This window comes from Phaethon aethereus (assembly GCF_964289735.1).
Source record: "Phaethon aethereus genome assembly, chromosome: 13".
Taxonomy (NCBI): domain Eukaryota; kingdom Metazoa; phylum Chordata; class Aves; order Phaethontiformes; family Phaethontidae; genus Phaethon; species Phaethon aethereus.
The window spans coordinates 19,488,542-19,509,609 of record NC_138589.1 but is presented as its reverse complement, the minus strand read 5'-3'; the positions used below and the strand labels follow the sequence as shown (position 1 = coordinate 19,509,609).

The window sequence follows — 21,068 nt, the reverse complement described above, 5'->3', positions numbered from 1 at the left end:
GGGTGGATCAGCAGCGGCCGCACAAGGTACGGCTGCGGCGGGCCGCGCCCCGACCCCCGCCCGGGCAGCGCCCCGGCCCGGCCGCCTCAGGACAGGTGCCCCCCCCGCCCCGGGCAGTTGCGTCACCCGCGCCGGGCGGGGCGGGGCCGGCCGCGCGCAGGCCGCCGAGCCATTGGCGGCGGGGCGGAGGCGGGCGGCGGGCCGCGCGCGCGGCGGCGGCGGGCTCGGCACTGCGCGGCGCTGCGCGGTGCGGTGCGGTGCGGCAGCAGCGGCGGCGGCCCCGGCCCCGGCCCCCCCCGCTCCCTCCCTCCCTCCTTTCCTCCTTTCCTCCCTCCCTCCCGGCGCGGCCGCCCCCATGGCCACCAAAATCGACAAGGAGGCGTGCAGGGAGGCGTACAACCTCGTCAGGGACGATGCCACCGAGGTGAACTGGTAGGTGGCGGCCGGCGTCCCCGCACGGGCAGCGGTGCGCTGTGACTCCCCCTCCCCAGCGAGTGCCTTTCAGAGAGCTTAAACCCTTCTCCGCCCCCCCTCCCCAAAGGATGGGTTTTTCAGTGTACTCTTCCCCGGCCTCTCGCTTCCCTTCCCAAAGGCCGACTGTTCAGTCTATTATTCCCCTTCCCTTTCCTCCATCCCAAAGGGGGACCGTTAAATGTATTATTTTTCCCCTTTTCCCCTTCCCAAAGGCTGACTGTTAAATGTATTATTATTCCCCGTCTCTTTTCCCCTTCCCCAAGGGTGACTTTTAAATACAACGGCTCTACAATCGTCCCTGGAGACCAAGGGGTAGACTATGAAGCCTTTAAAAGGAAGTGCACAGGTAAGCTCCCTCCTGATCGCTCTGGCACCTTACCGTGCTTCTTGCTGCCCGGGGCAAGGGGGGGACAAGGATGGGAGAAAACTCGGGTAAAACTGGAATTAGTGCTGCTGCTTCCCCATGTCTGCCCTGTCCTGCACGACGGGGTTTCCAGCTGCCACGGAGTGCGGTTCGCTAGAGTCCATAGTCCAGCCGCTCCTTTGTCTCACCCTTAGACTTAAGGTCCTTTGGGCTTTCTCCCCCCGTTTGCACAATTTTTCATTGCTTTTCCATTATGAACAAGATAAAACCCTTGATTAGCAACCGTCTCCTTGTTTAGCACCGCACTTTCAGAGCAAAAAGGACTCAATTTTTCTGTCTAAAAAGATGCAGTCATACAGATCATTTTGCAGTAAAATTCTTCCATAAATTGTATTCATAGTGCTAAAGTAACTGCAGTTAGAAGGGTTGCTCAGATTTTTTAAGAATGTGAAACCCGAGGAGACAGTGGTTATGCCCAAGATTGGCTCGAACAATACAGCACTGAAAACAATCGTATATGTGGCGTTGCACAACCGCAACAGTTGCGGCTCTCTAGGTTTAGACGTGGCAGTTGATTGTTTAACTGGCAGTTGTAGAACATGAACTGGAGAAACAAAGCCTGGGGAAAAATAAAAATAAATTGAGGAACACTTAGCTTCATCTGATTGTAACTTTTGACATGTTTTACAAAAGCGGGCTTTGATTTTTCCTGAAATAACTTCTAGGGGGGAATTGTGTAGCTTTTCCTCCTATCTTGGCTGCTATTTAACAATATCATCAAGTGACAGGACATACGAAGCATTTTTAACTAATACTGGACTGTAACAAAGTCTTCCACTCATCTAGTTACACTACAATCAGGTATTATGATTAACCTGTATTTTTAGAACTATGTATCTGTATTGCGAAGGAATTGTGCATGGAGCAGCCTCTCCCTTCTCAAGGTGGGGCGAGCCCCGGGGGCACTGTAGTCAGAGCCCCCCAGCTACTGAAACGCCAGTGCCTCTCCACATTGGTCTGTCAAGTGCCAGGGCTTGGCTGTATTTTATTGAGTTGGAGGGGAGGACTTCCAGTAACTTACATGAGGGTAGGACTGGTACTTATCAGTCAATAAATATCATGGGAGAAGAACACATTTTAGCCCTTGGAAGGTAGCCACTAAATCAAGACGGTTTAGACTGCTCTGCTACGACATTTGCAGTGAGGTCTTGCTAGGATTAACACAGCAACTCGTTTCTAGCTGTTCTTGAGACCTTTGCAGGGAAAATACTAAAAACCGAAAAGGATCTTCTTGTAGTTGGTATTGGAAGAGCTGATAGCCTGTACCACAAGAACTCCTTTCCCACCCAACTCTGCTTGATGGGCAACATAAGGAAAAAAAGTCATCCCCTGCCATATGGGGAAACTCAGGCCTCAGCACTTCCAAACGTCATGCCAATGTTATTTAAAGGGTTAGTAGTTTTCTTGGGAGGTCAACAGCTTCAGTATCTGAGTGCCATGTTCTCTGTCTCCTCTTGTGGCCAAGATGACTGAGCATCTCCAAGGCATCTGAGGCTTGCAGAGGAACCTTTCCCATTTATTTTCTCTCCTTTTTTTTAAGGAGACCATCTCTTATTTTGTCTGAACTGATTTTTAATGTTTTTTCTGGAGTGGCACCCTCTCAAGAACAGTTCCTATCTTACCTTCTGTAGCAAAAGGTTAGAAACCTTTATCGAGTAGCTAAGCAGGCAGAGGGGCCTTGGCAGAGAGCAGTCACTGGTTGGGCAGGGTAGGATGCATATAACAACTAATGGAGGCACATACTGCACTTTGGAATATGGCCAGTTTTGTTTTCTTGCCATCGTTTGCATGTGCCAAGCCCTTATTTATAAACAGGGTATTAAAACAGAGTTTAAGGAAACCTTGTTTTATACCAGCAAATTGCCAGGCTGGCCCCAATACTGAAGCATTTTTATGGCAAAAAGGAAATTTTGCATATTTTAGGCATAAGCACAGTAAGGGAAGAGTTCAATAAAGGGCATCTGTGGGGTAGACTGTGGCCTATTGTTAGCCTTTGGTGTGGAGCTGAATCCCTTATAGCTACTCAGTTGCTCCCTTTCCCTCTTCCTTCTCTCCCTCTTCCTCTGCATGCACCTGGTAAGGGCTGCTCCTTGGCAGGCCAGAGGCAAGAGGTTGTCCTCAACCCCACCTCTGGAACACAGTTGTTGGAGTCTTAAAGAACTAGGCAAATTCAGGTACCGGGTGCTTGTCTAAGTGCTGGAAAGGATCTTCCTCCACCCACGAATTACGGTGCGGCAGTTGGGGAAACACGAGATGCAAGTTTCGGTGCCTCCATCTGTGCAGCAACCCTTCGCCTGGACCACTAGACGTAGTCAGAAAACAAGGCTCGTGCCAGCAGTGAAGTTAGAGCTTTCCTTCCCATCTGGAGGAAGGGTGCCAAATGTTACTATGAAGCAGAGCTGGTTGGAATATTTCTACTGAAACCGAGTCAGCAAAAAAAGAGTAGGAAGGGATGGGAAGAGCTGCTAAGTATTATTCCTTCCTATCGCTATGTGTCTTTGCTCCTGGTTCACACCCCATCTCCTTCTACATTTTGCTGGAGGGGGGGAGAGCTATTGTCAATGCGAACAGCCTCAGAAAATGTGATTAAAAGATTAAAAAAACTGGCATCAGAATAAACTTCCTTCCTTGTTTCGAATTCCTGTTTTGTGAAAAACACTGCCCTGAGAGCCAAAAAGTACTGCAGCTGCCTCTGGTAGAAGCTGAGCATAATTTGGTGGTTGAAGGTGAGAGCGGGAGCTGGAATTGAAAACGTCAGCGTGCAAAGTGTCACCATGCCGCTCCGTCAGAGCTTGCTCTGTTCTCTTTTCTCCACCATCTATTTCATTGCTGTTCTGAGTGACAAATGTCTGTGTCCCCCGCTTTCTTTAATAACCATTCTTAATGAAAAGCCCCTTCGGCATGCGGTACATATTGCTTCGCTCCAGGGCATTAAATTACAGAGTAGGCAGTGTCAGCATGTGCTAATTCATGTGGCTCTGAGACCAAGGAGGTCTTTTGTACCGGCGTGGAAGACATTTGCCTGTTGTGCATATCCTGCCTTGTGCAACGACAGAGGTTAGGAAGGGCTGGAGGGGGTTGTTGGTAGCAGGCTTGTATTTTTGCTGTTTCTTCCCCCCATACATAACCCTTTTCATGCAGACCATGGCCCAACCCATTACTGATCCTGCAAACCTCCTCGAGGAGTGAGAGTGATTGAGGACAAAGGGAAAAGCAAGAAACTAAAATTGCTTCTTTTAATGGAAGTAGCAGTTCAAAAAGACCATGTTAGAAACCAGCTCTCTGCAAACCTCCAGCAGGGCTCTGCGGGCTGCCGCTGAAGGAACGCAGGGCAGACCGCGATGCTGAGCCCCGGGGCAGCGAGGCCCATGCCCTGAGCCAGGAACTGCTGCTGCAGCCGGTCTGCCTTGTGCTCTCACTGCTCTACTCTCAGATACGCACTGCACATCCCACCTACGTCTAGGTCACCTAGGCAGGTGACCTAGGTCCAGACCCACCTAGGTCACATATCCTGGGGTGGAGGCTTTTTCTTCCTAAAGCTCTTTCCTAAGCTATGTGTACTAGCAGAAAAGCTTCAGGAACTGCATAATCAAATGATCATCCTTTTTCCATCCCACTGTTTGGGGACAGCACCTGCCACTCTTAAATGAAGAAAACACGGTAAGAAAAGCTCCTTTTGTTCAGGGTCCCAGGATTATGCTGCAAACAGCCTGAACCCTGGCCTTTTGCGTATCAGTCGCCATCATGCTGTTGCTGTCAAGGTCTGTGTCAGGCCACGAGACAGCTCGTACACTGTGGCTGGGGGGTAGTAGGCACTGCTTGAGTCTCAGGCAGTAGCCTTCTCTGTCCTCCAAAGACCAGCCGCAGATGTGTGAACACCTCTCCTCCATTCTATCCCAAGGTAAAGTCAAGGAGGTTGGTTTAGGCCACTGACACAATAAGGCCTTAAATGATTAGGAGGTGGCCGCTGGTGGCACTTCCTTTTACAGTCCTGCATAATGACCAAGACCGTATTGGCCTTTGTCTGACCCAGAGAGTCTGGAGACCAAAGTTGAGGACATTAATTGTGTCAGGGTCATTAAACACACAGTGTAGACACCCCCTGTGTCTTCTGGCTAAGGACTGTTTTGGTTGGGCTTAACGGCACAGATTACCTCTGCATTAAACAAGGACTTAATTCAAGGCTTTTGATCCATTTTACTTCACAGTTAACAGCTCTTGCCTCTGCAGATGGCATGGATCCAGACGTAGCATTAATTTGGTGTTTAGTAGTACGTGCTGTCAGTACACTTTTAAAAAAAAACAGCTGAGCTGGTGGATTTGCAGCCAGAAACACAGATAAGAGTTGAAGGTTATTGTACGGAAGGTTGTGAAGGCTCTTGGGTTTCTTTGTTGTTGTTTTTCATTTCAAAGTCTCGTAACTGGGCTGATGATGCTGTTGCTGAGAAGAGTAAAAGGACATCAACTGAGATACTGAACTAAAAGTCTGGTCAAAAGCATCCGCGTAAACTTCTGTGTGTGTCAGTAATACCTGAGTGCACCAGGCAGCTTGCCTCAGTTTCTGTATTAGGAAGCAGCGGAGCATTGCATTGTCTCTGTCTGTGGTTTACTTTATTTTTTTTAAAGTGTGTATTCTGCCGTTAAGTAATGGAGAGGTCGGAAGACTGTGTTTCCCCCCCATGCCACATGTGAACAGTTCTTTTTCAATGCATCTCTGACAAAAGAAATAATGAGCCTTTTATTTGGAAAGCCCCAGTCCAGATAAATAATTGCAGTGACAGCATGAAATGGCATAGTTATTCATGTGTCTGAAAAGATCAAACCAAAACCACGCTGTGCATTCAGCACAAGGAAGAACTGAAAATTTTTCGTCTGAAATAAATACCCTATAAAATCATTTCTGGCTAACATAAAATATTAGGAAGAAAATAGAAATAGAATTGGCTCCTAAGACAAATGCCAGCTCTTTTGGGCTTAGGACAATTGTTCTATAAAGCCTGGCCTGCATACAAAATTTAGGAGCTAAGAGTTGAGACATCACCAAGGTTACATTGGCACCTTAGGTAGTAGGAAAGATTTGTAAAAATGCACGAGGACATATAATGAGATAGGTGCTTATCTGTATTTGGCTACATCTTAACTTGCTAAAATGGGCTTTGTAAATCAGTCTCCTACTGCTTTTGTTTTTCCTCTTTAATATTCGTCTTGCCTGCTTTCCCTTAATACCTGTTTAAAGGAAGACCTGGGGCCATGGGTGGCTTGTGGGAATTTCACCCTGTCCTCGCAGTGTTTCCCTGCCCCTGTGCCCTCCCCGCTCGCTGTGGAAGTCGTGCTCTTGGGAGGGTCGGCTGAAGTGGCGTGAGTTTGACAGTGATCTCCTGGCTGCCAGCTGGAGCTGTGGCTTAGACTGTCCCTTACAATCAACAGGAGGTTGTTTTAGGGAATATTCTCATTCATTTTTGTGGGAGTAACTCATCGGGTCGAGTTCTGCACTGAAATAGTTGCGTTCAGTTTAGCTTTGTGATGCTTAATTGAAATAGCATGGCTGTGGGTCTGCATTTTACCATCCAGTGCTAGGCATAAGAGCAGGTAAAGGAGAGCGTTGCATCTTTTGCGTGCCCTTTGTTTTGGCCCTTAATTCTGGTGGACTAATGCAACCGTGCCTTCCTTCAGGGAAGGGGAACAAAGATTAGCTGGATCCCCTGTTTCCTCCCACTCTGCCCTCCAGTATATCCCCAGGTCAGGCGAGAGACCACTACAGGACCACCGCCACTGGGGTAGCAGCAACTCATTCTGATGAAACGCTGCTGGTGGCTTCACTGCACCAGAGAAAGCCGGAGAAGTCAGCGTGGGGTCATCCTCCCCATGCCCTTGTGTCCCAAGGACCCTGTACTCATGCCAGCCACCCTGGGTTACATGGAAAAGGTTTGGAGCCCCAGCTACAGCATGCCCTGTGGTTATGGCCCAGAGGTCAAGCATCTTGTATTTCTTAGATGACTCCATGAACACGTCTGCATGGTGCAAGGCAGCATTGCATCGGAGATATACGGGCTTCAATATGGGGATAAAGAAGGAAAAAACAGTGTAGTAAGAGGTAGAGAAGGTTTTCTGTCTGAACTTCTAGCTACAGGGGTGACTGAAGAGGTAGAAAAATGACAAATCAATCTAAAATGAATCCAACTGAAACAAACAAAATAAATCCTTATGAAACCTGTCGTGCATTATCAGTAGTTCATTGTTGAACAGAACACAAAAGCAGATCATTCCATCAGCTGCCTTGGTGTATGTGACCTTGATTTAGCAAGCAGGTGAAGCTCGGAGCGGTGGCCTTATCTCGGCATGTCTCTGGGCTGGCCATTCAGAGCCCTAAGGCTAAGAACCGTGAAGCTTGTGACAGTATTTCTTTCCTGCAGCTATTATCTTTTACTGATGAGTCAGTGCGTTTTAATCTAATGGGGAATTTTTTAGTACAGCTGAACCAAAGGGTTTGAGCGGATGAAAAAGAGGAGAATACCATCAAGGAAATCTCTGCAGCTTGGCATCGAGCTTTCTTGACAGCCAAGGGCAGCTTAATTAGTATATTTGGAAAATCCTGCCTACTGATAAGTAAGGGGTTTGGAGAAAAATACTGAGTGATGCTCATTAAGGCATTCATTGTACTTTTCATTGTGTGTATAGCCCTGTTGTCACACGGTACAGCCGTAGTTCAAGAAGTAGTGATATTAGTAGGAATTAATGTTGTTGATTTCTGCTGTTTGTAACTTGTGAGACCTTCTCAAATAAAGCTGCTATTTCTGTTCTACCCAGAGCTATTATTTGCTTCTCTCTGCCCTGAAATTCCTGGCTTAGTGACTAGGAAGATGGTTGCGTAGAGCTAGGCAGGATTTCCTCTTTCAGAGGAAATCTACTGTCTCTCTATGCTTTGTTAGACTCCCCCACACTCCCAGCAAATTCCTAAAACCACTATAAGTGAAAAGTGGGGGAGTGGGGGCGTGGATAGTGGCTATTACCGCCTTGAGATTTCTAGGGGAGTTGGCACTGATGCCTTCCAGCGAGGTGATGTGGCAAGGTAGAACTGAATAACTGTGAAAGAGGAAATCTGGGAGTATGAAAGAACTTGCGTTTTGATCCCGTTAGCACTCTGGACATACTTCAGACTAATTGTGAAACTCAACCACTTCTGCTCGGGGATTTTGACTTGCAGTTGGAGGGGCTCATACCCAGGCTGAACTAGTGCTAAAAGCCTCCACATCTGTCCCTGTTGCCCTTTTAGGAAGAGACATGTTAATTGCTAAGGACTCCAATTCACATTCTGTCTTGGCTTCATCTGCAGCTGCTGAAACGCTGCTCTGCTGCTGCAATTCACAGACTGGCACGTCAAGTTAAAGCATCACATACTGGTAGTTTATATTAAATACACTGGACTGAAAATTGTGGCAGCTGAAGAGCTTGTTCTGCCTACTGTGGGGGTACAACCTCCACGGGGAGACAGGAGAAGGCACGCAGCTCGGGTGCAAGCTTTCAAGCCCTCACAAGTAAATCAGCCCCAGGTAAATTCTGCCCAAGATGGTGACTCAGAGCCCCACATCTAACCTCAGTTGCTCATTAAAATTATTGGGACTTCACAGGATGAAGTAAGAGTTGCTCATAGTCACTGAGTAGTAGGTGATCTAAGAGGCAAAAGCCCACATGGACTCGCTGGGTTTGGCTCTCATCGGTGCCACTGATCAAGCTGCTTTTAGACAGGACAGGAAAGCACTCAGACTCTGCTGAGAAGCAAATCCTGCTGCTGCCAGTGATCTGTGGGTTCATGTCAAATTAAAGTTCATGCTGACAGATAAATTCCTTCAACTTCCTTTCTATGGAAAATGCTAGTGCTATGAAAAAGCACTGCTTTTTCACATTCATTATGTTTTTACATTATCTTTATTATAAAGGGGCATATTCCAAAGCAGTTTTCAGGATCTGTAACAGCCTTTAATAGAAGGGGCATGGATGGAAAACCTACCTACTCAAGGTGGAAAGTGATGGGTCCATGGGAAGGGCTGTGACACGGTTACAGTATAGTAGTGGCCAGGACTTGATGACATTAAAGTGCCTTCCAGCACTGTGTTCCCATAGGAACCTCAGTACAATTCTTAGCAGAGCGTGGCCTCCTTTACTGTCAGATCTGGGAAAGCAAGGTTTTTTCATAGAACTGTTAATAGTAACGTTAGGGGATTTACTGTCTCTCTTCACCTTGGGTATTTCCTTGCTGTCGGTTCATTTATGGTTCTAATCAATCTTGGGAAGAGGATTTACCGTCAGAAACAGGAGTCTCTCCATGTGTTTCTCGTACTTGCCAGTAACAGGGTATCTGAGAGAGGTTTTGGTTGCCTGCACTGTCGATACACATGACTCTTACTCTCCTTCCAAAGATCCATCTGGATTTTTCCTTTGAATAAGATCTCTCTTTCTCTTTGTTTCAATTTTGAAATCTTCAGAGGAGTTTGTTTTAAACACTGGACTGTCTCACACACACCCCTGCATACATTTTCCAGTTTTCCCCAGTAGTCGTCTGTCAGTGGCAAAAAAGTACATAGAGAACAAAATAGGGAGAGCGTAAGTGGATTTTTTTCAGACTTCAGATTCTTATATGTTATCAAGGGGAAGTTGTCATTACTCACGCTTCAGCAAAACAAAGTGTTAAAGAAGCTCTGAGATCTGTCAGCTTTCACAGAACATCCCACTTTTTTTGCATTGATTTCTAGCAGCTTATTTTCTGGGAATGAGCAATTTAGAGCTGCTTCTCCCCTGTCCCTGAAGGTCCTGGGGCTGTCCTGACCGTTCATGGAGCATGCTGTAATGGATCCAAAGAGTTGGGGTGTTGGCAAACTTTACTACACCTGGAGCCTGCATTTTCACCTGGCAGTAGTCAAGACAGCAAATAACTGTAAAGCATGTTGAACTGGTCACAACAAGTATAACCAGGATTAACATGATTCTTTTCAAACAGCAAGTTTGTTCTTCTGAGTCATCTCATTTCATTTACAAGGTCTTGCGTGACCTGTAACAGATGAAGTAGCTATGATTAGGTATATTCCACGATTGCACAACTGTCCATCTGCTCTGCTTTTCTGCACAATCCTGGTTGAAGGCTCCAGCATCGTGCATGCCACCGAGGCTGGGGATACGAGTGGCTGGTATCACACACTTTCTAAGTGCCTGTGATCATGAAGGCGTCCAGCTGCCTCAGTTGATGAGTCACTCTGCAATGAAGGAACGAACTCTTCGAGACAAGAAGTTTACAAGGTTTTTACACATATGGCCAGACTAAATAACTGTAGTCTGGCATGATATAGCAGAAACTAGCTGTGAGACAAAGATCAGAACAGTCCTAAAATGCAAGGCCTTTCTCTACAGGGCTTCGGAAGGAGTCGAAAAACACATCTGGGGAAGTAATTGCAGATTTCTCTTTTGCTCTTTCTTCTCCTCTCCTTCTTGTAAACTCATACTTCAAGTGAGCCAGAAATGTTGCTGAAGGGAAGGAGGGGAAAGGATCAGATTTGCACAATGGCCAGTTTCTGGGTGTATGTTATAAAATGGGACCCTAATCCTGCTATCTTGTAAGAAAGAGACACTGGGAAATCACTTTCTTCCCTTTTTGACCAGTGACCTTCAGATGAATGATCTGGCTGAATGTGTAACTGAGGTTAGCTCTGTGCTCTTGAATTGCCTGTTCACTGTATTTTAGCAATTTCCAAACTCACCAGCAGCACACTAATGTGCTGTGGGTGGCTGCACCCCAGGAAGAGGGAGACCTAACACTGGTGAAGCGCACCTTGCAAGCAAAGGGCATATAAGCAGAGCCCCTGGATTGCCCTGCTAATCCTGAACGATGGTATCGTAACACAGGATCAGTGTCTTGGCTTGGTCTTTAAGTTGAGAGCAATAGTCTCACCCTGGAAAATGGCAAGGCAGGGATGTTTTGGTTTTTAATGATTTCATCCTTTTTGCTTTGTCTCTCCAGATGATGTTCGATTGTTTGGCTTTGTCCGATTCACCACCGGCGATGCCATGAGCAAGCGAGTCAAGTTTGCCCTCATCACTTGGATTGGAGAGGATGTCAGTGGCCTGCAGAGAGCCAAAACTGGGACCGACAAGACTCTGGTCAAAGAAGTAGTACAGGTAACCTCTTCCTTCTGCTTCTAACCGCCTGTTCTCATCGCTTTTAGCTCTACAATCACCAGCAGGAGGGGAGAGGGAAGGATTGGATCATCTTTCAACTTAGTAGTCAATCCTTTGAAAAGAATACTGTTTCCAATTGCCTGCCTTCCTACTAGGAAGACATTTAACATCTGCCCTTTGAGCACTCAGGCATAAAGAAGCACCTTTGAGCTTAAGGCTGTCTCTTTCATGAGGAGGGAGTATATGCACTTGCCTCCTTGTCACCATTAAGATGTTTCCCATCTCCTCCCTTGATATGGAAATAACATAATATTGAATGGTAGAGAACAAGGCAGTATTAAGTTAAGCAGGTAAAATTAAACAGAAAAAAACACGCCCTTGTTTACATTTCTCTGAGGCCTTTTGTCTCTTAACAATGAATTCGTGGACCTAATCAACTAAAGTCTGAAGTCCCTATCAGTACCAATTAACTAACAGGTCTTAATAGCTAACTGGATTTGAATAGTCTTCTGTTTGGCCTTGGGTGTATCAGGGACAAAGAGAAATGTGCTTAGTACACACCTTGGAAGGGCTTCGCTTGAATTTGTCTGTCCCAACTGAGCTTACAATTTAACTCTGTCAAGGCTTCGCAGGGCGCTCTGAGCCGGGCTCGCTCTGTCGGGCTCCAAGCTCAGTCCAGGCTTGTGAAGACAAGCAACAGCCGCAAGACGAGTGGATTGTGGAAGGCTCCAAAGAGCTGCTGCTGAAAAGCTGACTTTAACGGGGAAGATGCTAATGTTTAGTATGTTTCCTCTGAAGAAGTATTGAAAGCAGATTAGCTCTTTCAACGCCTGAGAAATGGTGTTTCTTATGTACTCGGAGAACAGACGGACCATTGAAATAATCTCCCTCAATAACTGTGTTCTTGCCTATGTAAAGAAATCTCCCAGGAGGACAATATGAAGGATGAGAATGAAGTGCCTCTCAGTTCATTGGTAGTTTGTATGATACAGAAGATTATATTTAGATAAGAAGCATTGCAAATATAATAAATTCATATCCTTCCAGAAGATAAGCGCTGGTGCTAAATGTTTCAAAATGACAACTACACAGAGGGGTCCATACTGAAAAGAAAATTCAATAATGACACCTGAGAGATAGGAAAGCAAACCTCTGTTCATGTGAAGCAGCTGAAACTGTGTAATTGTATCTGAAGATTAAATTATAGAGTACTAATGAATGACTCATATAAGAGCCACTAAGCTGAAGATTGAAAAAAAAAAGTATAAAAAAAAGTTTAGACAATTTATTCCTGTTGACTTGAATAGCTTTTCTGACTGCTGTTCTAAGATCTGTCCCTCAGGTCTGTTACATATAATTTGCAATTTTACTTGTTTCATCTTTGATTAGTAGTCTGTATGAGTTAATAATCTGGTGGAACATTAACCATTCTTGGCTGTTACTTAAAAGCTTTCATATTCCAATTAATCTGTACTAAAATATGAAAGCAATACAACTTGTGCTTCATACATTTTTATTGAGCAACCATGTCTATAAGACACTCCAAAACATTTTTGAATGTAATGTTAATGGTGGCCTCCTTTCCATAAGAAATTATCTTGACAACTATTCTGCATAGTTCTACATGTGCAACTGAATCCCTCTGAGTGGAGTGGGATAAAAGCAGAACTATTTTCTTTTTATGCAGGTAACGTTGCAGGTAATCTGTCAAAACAAAGGAGGACAAGAAAGTCCAACTGAAATTTAGTGGGGGGGAATTTATCCCAGAGGTATTTCACTCCTACTAGTTCTCTTGACCTTCAAGTACATTCCCAGTAACCCCACTGCTTCTGATTTTTACAGAGATTATTTGAGATGTGAGTTATACGTGGAAGAATACAGTTGGAGTTTTGCTGGAATGATAAACTACAAATCTGACTCAATGCTGGTTCATCATTTGGAATAAATAGTACCCTAAAGTGGGAAATTTTTTCTTTACAAACCCTGAAGAGAGTCTAGGCTATTGATGCAGTTTGGCTCTCAGCAGTTTTAGTTGCATGCATGGCCCATAGGTGCACTTTACCTTGTGTGACGTGGCTCTCCTTCCAAGAAGCACGGCACAAGGAGGCTTTTTGTGCAGCAGATAATAGCTCTGATTTTGTGATCTATAGAAGTGATTGGTTGGGCTTCCAGAACAACAGCTCTTCAGTCCAAGAAGCCCACAGTAAAACGTGAAGGGCGCTTGCTTTCTTGTAATATTTGCAACAGCTAACTGTGGCTCTTTATTTAAGACCAAAGCTCCAGTGTGAGAGGAGGCTTGCTTTATATTCTCTGCTATGTTGGAGATGCGTTGATGAGCTACGGTTCAGCTCTGCTCAAAGCTGAACAAACGCCAATAAACGTTGTTCTTCTGCTGAGACACTCAAAGTGAAAGACAGTCAGCTTGAATACTGCCTAGCAAGCAAAACCCACCATGTTGCAGCTGTAGAATAAAGAGCGTTCACACATGGTGATTATTAACGGTCTCCTAAAAGCACCTACCATAAGGAAAACATAAGGGAAATTAACTGTTGAAGAGCAGATTATGGGTTTATGAACAAAAGGATGAGATATTAGAAAGCAAGGAGAGGAACTGGGTTGCCCTCGCTTTTGTATTCCTCCCTTAGAAGGGGGAGCAGGTGCTGTGAAATCTATAGGGAGGTGGCTTGGGAAGCAATGCTGATAGTCAGTGCAGGAGGTTGCCAGAAAATCTTTCAGGAAGAAAGGACAATTGATTTTTAGTTGTATTAACTGTAAAATTACAGGGATAGATCTCATCTGGTGCAAACAGCCATAGTTCTCCTGATCTGTACTAGCTGAGAATCAGGTCTTCTTGCTTATTTTGGACTATCCTTATTACCTCTTTAACGTTGTTGGAAAATGGGTTTTGCATTTATTGTATTTATTTTGGATTGTAGAAAAAAGCATTTTGCATTTAAGGAACATTCAGTAGCTTTTTTTCACAGCCCTTTATTTTCCATCTTTCCTCTTTACCTCAGCTGGAAATCTTGGATAAGCCCGTGACCTGGTCCAAGTAGTTCAGCTGAGAGCAGGTTAGAAGGCCAGGATGGGGAATGAGTATCTATATGCATCATCTTAAGGGTGTAGCTAAGTACTAGTGTGTGGACCCTCCCGGTGTAAATGGAGACATGGAGTAAGGTGATGCAGTATCCCATCTGTTCTCCGCCGAGCTTCTGTCTAGGCCAAGGACAGACCTAGGGGTGGGGCGTAGCGGCACACGACATCCCGTGCTTTGCAGACTATTGCTTAAGAAGTTTGGGAGTTCATTTCTGGAGTACAGTCCAAACCTAGATCTAGAATGGTCTAACGGCAACAGCTGGGGAACTTTATCAAACAGTAAGCTGGGATGACTTAAACTACAAGCCTGCATCCGTGTTGTCATCAGCAGTAGCATGTCCTACCTGGTGCTCGTGGGTGAACCGGCAGATGCTTACAGCGAGCCACACATGCAGCAGACCCCCACGCATTTGTGTCCTCTGCACAGCTGCAGTGCGATCACTGTGCGCAACTAGTTGTCGTGCCAAGGTTGTACCCAGCTGCCAGTAAGATACCAGCTGAACGGGAAGGCTTTGGGCATATTTTCTACTTGGCTAAAAAGGAGATCATCCAAAGCTGGTCTTAAACTCATGTTTTATGTCCCTGGCAGTAAGGATGGTTCTGCCTTTTACCTCCTTTATACGCACAAGCTGTGGCTCATTCAACCTTAGCACAAATCCATCCAGGAGTCTCTCTGTGCTCTGGGGGCTGTTGTTTTCACCTCTTTTATTCCAGAGGCCCAGGAGAAGCAGGTTGGTCATCTTAAACCCAGAAATCATGGCTATTGTAAGCTGTTTGTTATGGCTAGAAACAGTTGCCAGCATGAGGTTCAGTTCAGCCATAAAAATTCCTGCAAGATGAAACTTGGCTGCTGTGGGTTGTAAGTACAGGAGCATCAGACCTTTCAGTGATCGGCCCTGTTCACTTTGAGGAGAGAAAGGGATGACGTTATGGTGCTTTTCTTCGAGTAAGGACAAGCCCAGGCACAACGGTTGTGGGGCTGGGAGTGGCAACCGGTGCTAAAGTGGTCTGGTTTTCATGTCAGTGCTGAAGAACCGAAAACAGGACTTGGTTTCCTTCTGAGTGTTGCTTCCTCCCTGTGAACTTGTTGCCCTTCATGACTGCATTTCCTACCAGGAGATTTTAACCCTTCATTAGGCGGCGTGGAGGTCTTTTTCCTGATGGGACTGAACTCAGGGCCCTGCAGGGCTGTCTCAGCAAAGGGACTGCCCAACCTTTGCCAGTTTGTCTTATTTTCCATGAATTTGACTCTTCTCTGTTTTCTTCAGCACTCCTGCCCCCACAAAGTCATGTGCTCTATTATTTGCCTAAATCATATTCAGGGTAAAACAGCTCTGTTTCTGTGAACAAGTATTTGTGGCATTTTATTCATTATTATTTTTGGTGAGGAATTTGCCTGGCTTTAGTGCTGTCACCAAGTTTACTGAGTTCCTGCTTTGAAGCTCATTGCCAGATCTTTTTTTGTTCACCTTTCTCTTTTCTTCAGGATTCCTCACTGCACTGATACTGGTGCCTCATGAGGGAGGACCCACTTACGGCGTTACTGTTCCTAGTCTCGGGACAGATACAACACATGTAACTCCACGTATGTGCATTAGGTTTCTCACGTTTGGACACTGGTCTAACCAGAAGACGGTTTAATAGCTTTGTTAGAGGCAGTCTGAAAATCAAACTCATAGGGTAATGGCTATGTCACAGTGGCTTTGAGACAGTCTTTCTCAGGAGGGTGAGTGAGATCCTGCCGGCAAGGCAAACAGAATTGTTCTTTTTGACTGTTTTTCCTATTCTGGTTTACTGTAATGACCATACCAAATGGATATGGATTTACAAGAACACCTAGTCCTAATCTAGAGAAGCTGGTAACTATGTAAGTAACTTCTTCAGGCCAGAATAAGCAACTTCTCATCACCCCACATCTGACACACAGTCCTGTGACTTTTCCAGTGGGATGCAGCGCAGATAGGAAGAATTTGCAGATCAGCTGAAATGTAGTTCCCATTGCTGAGAGATGTGTTTGCCAGAAGTTTGGGCTGGCTTCTCCCAGTGACTGGAACTGGTCCATGTAAAAATTGGCAAGGATTAAATTTGAAGAGAGGGTTTTTGCTGATAGCTTGGACTCTGACAGCTGATCACAGGACCAGGTTTGGTGTAGCCAGAGCAGAGCAGAGGGCAGTGGTACTGTATTGCTATAGGGGCTTGTCACTTTATAGCTCTCCTTGTATTCAGAGAAGCCCTGCTAGAACATACCTCCGCGGCAGCCACAGAACATGTCCTTTCTTCCCCATGATCCCAGGTCTAGTACTCATACCATGCTGGGAAAGAAACATGGGAGGTGTCATCTCCTGTGTATTGCATCTGCACTGAAAATAAGATAACCAGTGGATGGGAGCGGTGACGTTAAGCAAAGTGGAACTGAGGATTTTGAACATCAGTGGAGGCTGCTGCAAGCCTCAGTGTAAATAAAAACATCAGGAAGCTGCTCAACTACCTGGCACCATCCCTAGCTGCTAAGAACCCAAGTGCCTGTAGACGATACAAGGATTTTCCTGCTGGCTTCAGGCCTACCCATGCTGGGAGTTATAAGGGCCTCTTCAGACCTTTTTGGTACAGTGTCTGCACCAGACAAGATTTTCCCTTGGCCAGCTTAGGGAAGTTTTATGGCCCCATATGCTAAACATTCAGAGCCTGGAATAGGAAGAAAATCTACTCCACCCTTTTTTTCCCCCCATAAAGTTGTCTGGAAGAGAAAGGCTGGACTGAGCTTGCTGTACAAATTTCATGCTTCCCAGGGACAGATGCAAGCTCACTTTTTGCAACCTGACCTCTATGGTTGGAGCCCTTTCTCTCTGTGGTGTCGCATGGAGGTTGACACAGGAGATTGGATTGCAAAATTGTGACCCTCTACTACTCAGGCACAAAGTGAAGCACGTGCTAGATAGATATATTGAAGAACCACAGGTAAACCTTACTTTTTACATAGTGTCCAATGATTTGAGAGGCAAAGCAAAGAGACTGTGGTCACTGTTGTGTCGTGAGAGTGATAAAGATAAATGGCGTCATTGTTTTTGTTATCTGTAGGCTGCTGGTGACTCTGGGGTGAATACAAAGGCTAGAATTCACTCACAGGGCTTGCTGCAGTTGTAAAAAGCTTGGGGGTAGGGGCAGGAGAAGAGAAAAGGAAGTGGAGGACGTAAAATGAAGACGCATGTCAGGAAAGCGAGGGCCCAAGCGTCAGAGTTACGCTCTGTGCCTTAGGCAGCTGTAACTGTTCGGCAATGCTCTTGGAAAGCATTAGATAATGGTATGTGTGAGAAAAGAGAAAGCAGGGACTTTCCCCACCCCAGGCTCTTAAGGGCAGAAAGAAAATCTGGTGGCAGAACAGAAATCTGACTGAAGTCAAATGCCTGTTGGCATTGCTGTTAGCCACTTGAAGCTAGGACTGTTCCTGGTGCTTTGCAGGAGCCACTTTGCTATGATCCGTTATTTATAATTGCAGATGACAGTCATGCCGAATAAGGACCATTGCCCGGTCTAGCTAACATCAGACCCAATTAAATCAGTTGGGAGTAGTTTTACATTCTGGCAGTTTCAGTGGGGACAGAAAAAGAGTGAGCTCTGGATAAGATGGCCCTCGGCTGAAAAGTGCTGCTGTCGATCACGAGTGCCCAAGCTCCTGACCTGAGAGCCAGAGTCCCTCCTGCCTTCCTGCGCTGGTGACACAAGAGTCAGTTTCAACTGTCTCTAGATACTTACGTGCCTCCCTTCACCTTATGATTTGCACCCTGAACAAAAGCTCAACCCCGAAGAGCTCAAACAGTGAATTCAGAGTGATGAGAGAGACTATGGCTGAAGCAGGATATTGAAATCGGGAGTTCCAGGCTGCAAACTCACCCAAAGCAGCTTCTCCCCTTGGGACCAGGCTTGATGAGACGTCGTGGTGGGTAAGAGCTGGTGGGAAGAACCAAAGAAGCTCCTGACAGCACCTGCCAGCAGAAAGGAATAAAGCAAAGAGTTATTAATAGCAGTGACCCAGATTGCACTCCGAAGGTACAAATCTGGCACAAGAGGTGGCCCAGTCAGCTAAGAGGATATTTAAGAGTGGCTGGGAACAGAACCCATCTGGCCAACTGCTAGGCGGGGATTCTTCAAACCTTGCAAGATGTCTTGGTGGCGTTGACATGAAATAGTGGCTGGTGCCCACAGATCATCACCCAGAAATCATCTGGATAACTGTCTAGTTGACAAGACATTTGAGTAACTATACTTCCCTTGCGATACATATAATTTAGTTCCCCTCTGTTCATGCGTGAGTGCACTTGCAGTTTTAAATTCAGAATCAGCTGGATTCTGCAGACTGGGCATTGAAGGAAACCCTCCCTGCATTTATAAATTACACACACTTTTCATGGAATCCCTCTCAGCAATGGTTTTATGGGCCTGCCTCAGTTCTCACTAAAGTCAGGGAAAAGACTAGCATTGAAGTCAGGTAGTCCTAGATAAGCTGCTTCCTGACTTGAGGAAAATGTGTTAAACCTGTTAGCAAGTCAAAAAGAAACTGAAAAGGCTCAGCTCAAAAATCGTGTGGGGAGCACACCTCAGTGAGCATCAAATAGTTGAAAATTTGTTTGTTCTTAGCAAGAGCTGAGCTTTGCAAAGATCTCAGACAGGAGTTCTGGAAGTAGGACACTTGTGAGCATGACTAAATCTGATGTTTTGGGCAGTTTGCCTCTTCATTTTCCATCTCAAAAAAAAGACTTTTTTTTTCTCTAAATACGCAATTTCTTTCCCTTTTTGCCTGAACTCTGCTAAGACATGCCTGAGTCCTTGCAATGTCTGTCTGTCCTCACCAGAAAAGCTGGCCATTGAAGCGTGGAGCAAAACGGTGCTGTGAAGCAGTTGTTCTTTCTTAAGACTTTGTCTAGCTGCTGATAAACTAAAGCAGAGCAGACAAGGCTTCTCATAGCTGCTATAAGCTTTTTTTTCCCCCCCCTAAGCAACTCTTCCGTAGCGAGGATTTCCTACAGTGTGAAACAGGATCAGCGGCAGCCTGGGAGCCTGGCGTGGGGGAGGGAGCTGCTTTGCTCTTCCTTCCATTTTTTCCACCGCATGAAAGAGGTGCTGAGGCTCTTTCCAGCTGAATCCTTCTCCACCCCCCTCCTTTACCCGACTCTGAGCCCAAACTGAGACCCTTGAGACGCTGCCAAATAAAGAGTTCTCCCATGGCTTGGAGTCTGAAAGCAATTAGGACCCCCCCTCCACGGTTGTGCCAGGGCATCTCCAGCGCTGGGGAGACCTGGACGAGACGACTGCTTCTCTCTCAAAGCATTGCCTCATTCTCCCGGGCAGCCGCCGTCACCTCTCGGGGTGCTCGCTGCCCAGGGAGCCAGGCGTTGCGGCTTTCCTGAGACATTGCAGCAGGGCTGTTGGGATTTTAATGCCTTTTTTTTTTTTTTTTTTTTTGTCGTCATCGGTTTGTCCCTGGCCCTGCAGAGCGCCATGGATGCTTGTGTTTTTCATGCTGTCTAAAATCTCTGTGGGTTGGGGGGAAGGGGAAGACACAGGCAATGTTTTCGGTTGTGGTGAGGAAGGGAAAGAAAATGCTACAGCAAGAAGCAAATGTGCATGTTTGCCGAAATGTCTGTGTGCACACACACATGCCACCCTTGCTACGCGGCAGGAGGGACAGCCTTCACAAGGGAACAAATCCCTGGCTGTTGAGACACTGTGAGAAGTGCCCTGAAGGCACCGTGGGATCCCATTCACAGCGACCTGTTCTGAGAAAGGTTTTCTCTGTTCACAACCTCGCATCTCAGCATGCTGCCTAGGGCTTGCCCAGCTCCCAGAAGTCGCACAAGCAGCTAGATAGCTGCCCTGCAGTACGCAAGTGTATTAATAAAGAATGTCCTTAAAGGTCACTTTGGATCATTAGACCACCATAGTGGAGCCTATTAACACCACCAGCAGCCTGTCTAGTACAGTGTCTTTCTTTTGGCCATGACGCGTATTAAAAGGTCGAGGGGAGTCAGTACATCTACTGAAGCAGACTGATTTGCTCCTGGTACCATCTTTAATCGAAGCATCCTCCCGTCAGCTGGCAGGGTACAGTACAGTACTGCAGTGTCGTGCTCTGTAGCGTAGTGCTGTGCTCCTCGTTTTGGGAGAAGCATTCCTAAAAAGGACCGGGGCACAGACAGGATTAGTGACTTGCCAAAGATTATGCTGAGGGTCTGTGGCAGTTAGAAGGTCAATAACTATGAGCTTTTTACTTTTCATGCTACTCAGGAAACTTGACCTAACCTAGACTGTGCATTTATCACTAGGAAGAGTTGTTGCATAGGGCAGGCTTGGGTCTTGCAGCCAGTGACTGTAGAAGTAGAAGCATAAAATTTCTCCAGGTTACGTCTTGGGTTTTGCCATCACTAGTCTTCTGTCTCATCCACAACTTTTTATTTATCATCCCTACCACAGCAGATAAGAGTATACAGCTCATACAGCCATGGAAGGTGGATAATGCGTCTTTACTCAGGTACTTGGACAAGTACCCCCTTTTTTAACAGGCTTTTTCTTTATCTCTTGCAGAACTTTGCCAAAGAATTTGTGATCAGTGACCACAAAGAGCTGGATGAGGATTACATCAAGAACGAGCTGAAGAAAGCAGGCGGGGCTAATTATGATGCACAGACTGAGTAAACACACAAACCTCCTGGCACCATCACCTGGATCTCAAAGGGAGGGGAAAGGCACAACAAACTAACACAACTGAGAGATGAGGCAACTGAAATCCCCAGCTTTCTGTGTGTGCATCTAAGAACTCCCTTCCTTTGCATACAGCGGACTTTTTATTTTCCATTCCATCTCATGAAACATCCCTCTCCAGGATTCTGGGGTTTTTTTCCCCCATTTTTTT

At 46.0% G+C, this 21,068-nt stretch overlaps 1 protein-coding gene across 1 annotated transcript; it reads left to right on the top strand.

Annotated features, from left to right (window-relative positions):
- Nucleotides 1-355: 355 nt before the first annotated feature.
- Nucleotides 356-20,851, top strand: COTL1 (coactosin like F-actin binding protein 1; the record flags this gene model as incomplete). The annotated part of the gene is made up of 4 exons (XM_082005868.1): nucleotides 356-432; nucleotides 738-820; nucleotides 10,908-11,065; nucleotides 20,741-20,851. 4 exons carry the CDS (start codon nucleotides 356-358, stop codon nucleotides 20,849-20,851), a joined length of 429 nt encoding a protein of 142 aa, XP_081861994.1.
- Between the last annotated feature and the right edge of the window lie 217 nt (nucleotides 20,852-21,068).